This window comes from Buceros rhinoceros, unplaced genomic scaffold, assembly GCF_000710305.1.
Source record: "Buceros rhinoceros silvestris isolate BGI_N320 unplaced genomic scaffold, ASM71030v1 scaffold30756, whole genome shotgun sequence".
Taxonomy (NCBI): domain Eukaryota; kingdom Metazoa; phylum Chordata; class Aves; order Bucerotiformes; family Bucerotidae; genus Buceros; species Buceros rhinoceros.
Genome location: NW_010417393.1, coordinates 687 through 1,213, shown reverse-complemented (window position 1 = coordinate 1,213; position 527 = coordinate 687). Strand labels below are relative to the sequence as shown.

Below are 527 nucleotides of genomic sequence, written 5' to 3'. Positions count from 1 at the left end.
GCCCCAGTGTCAGACCACTGCAGGATGCAGCCATGACTGCCCAGAGGGGTTTGGAGGGCAGGAACATCCCCCGCTGTGACTTCTGCAGCTCCTTGCCCTGTGCTCCCCCCCTCCCCAAGGATACATCCTGCACCTCAGAGGAGTCGTAGGGGTCCAGTTGCCCCCAGGGGCTCCGTGGGCGGTTGGGGCTGGGGGGTGGGGGGGCAGCGATGTGCTGCTGGAAATCTGAGGGCCGAGACCGAGAGAAGATCCTGGAGTCCCTCTCGTCGACGGGTTCGTCAGAGGGGACCCTGCCCACGCTGTGGCCGGGCTCCCGCCGGCTCTCCGAGGGTTCCACCTTCCTGGGGCTGTCGGCCGGTGGGCAGTCCCGCAGGAGCTGCGTCAGTTCAGCCTCCTCCGAGTCTTCCTTCAGGAAACGCTTTATCTGGGGACCAAGGGAGGAGGTGACATCAATGGTGGCAGTGCCAGCCCAAGGTGGCATGATCCAACTCAGCATCACACACCCCCAGGCTGCCGCAGCCTGCCCC

General features: G+C 65.7%; 1 protein-coding gene across 1 annotated transcript in view; it reads right to left on the bottom strand.

Annotated features, from left to right (window-relative positions):
* Positions 1–481, bottom strand: part of LOC104495254 (septin-4-like) — a gene marked incomplete at its 3' end in the record, with an annotated part of 4,448 nt that extends 3,967 nt beyond the window's left edge. The window contains exon 1 of the mRNA XM_010138203.1: positions 66–481. Coding sequence (XP_010136505.1) covers positions 66–481 — 416 coding nt within the window. The remainder of the gene's footprint in view (positions 1–65) is intronic.
* Between the last annotated feature and the right edge of the window lie 46 nt (positions 482–527).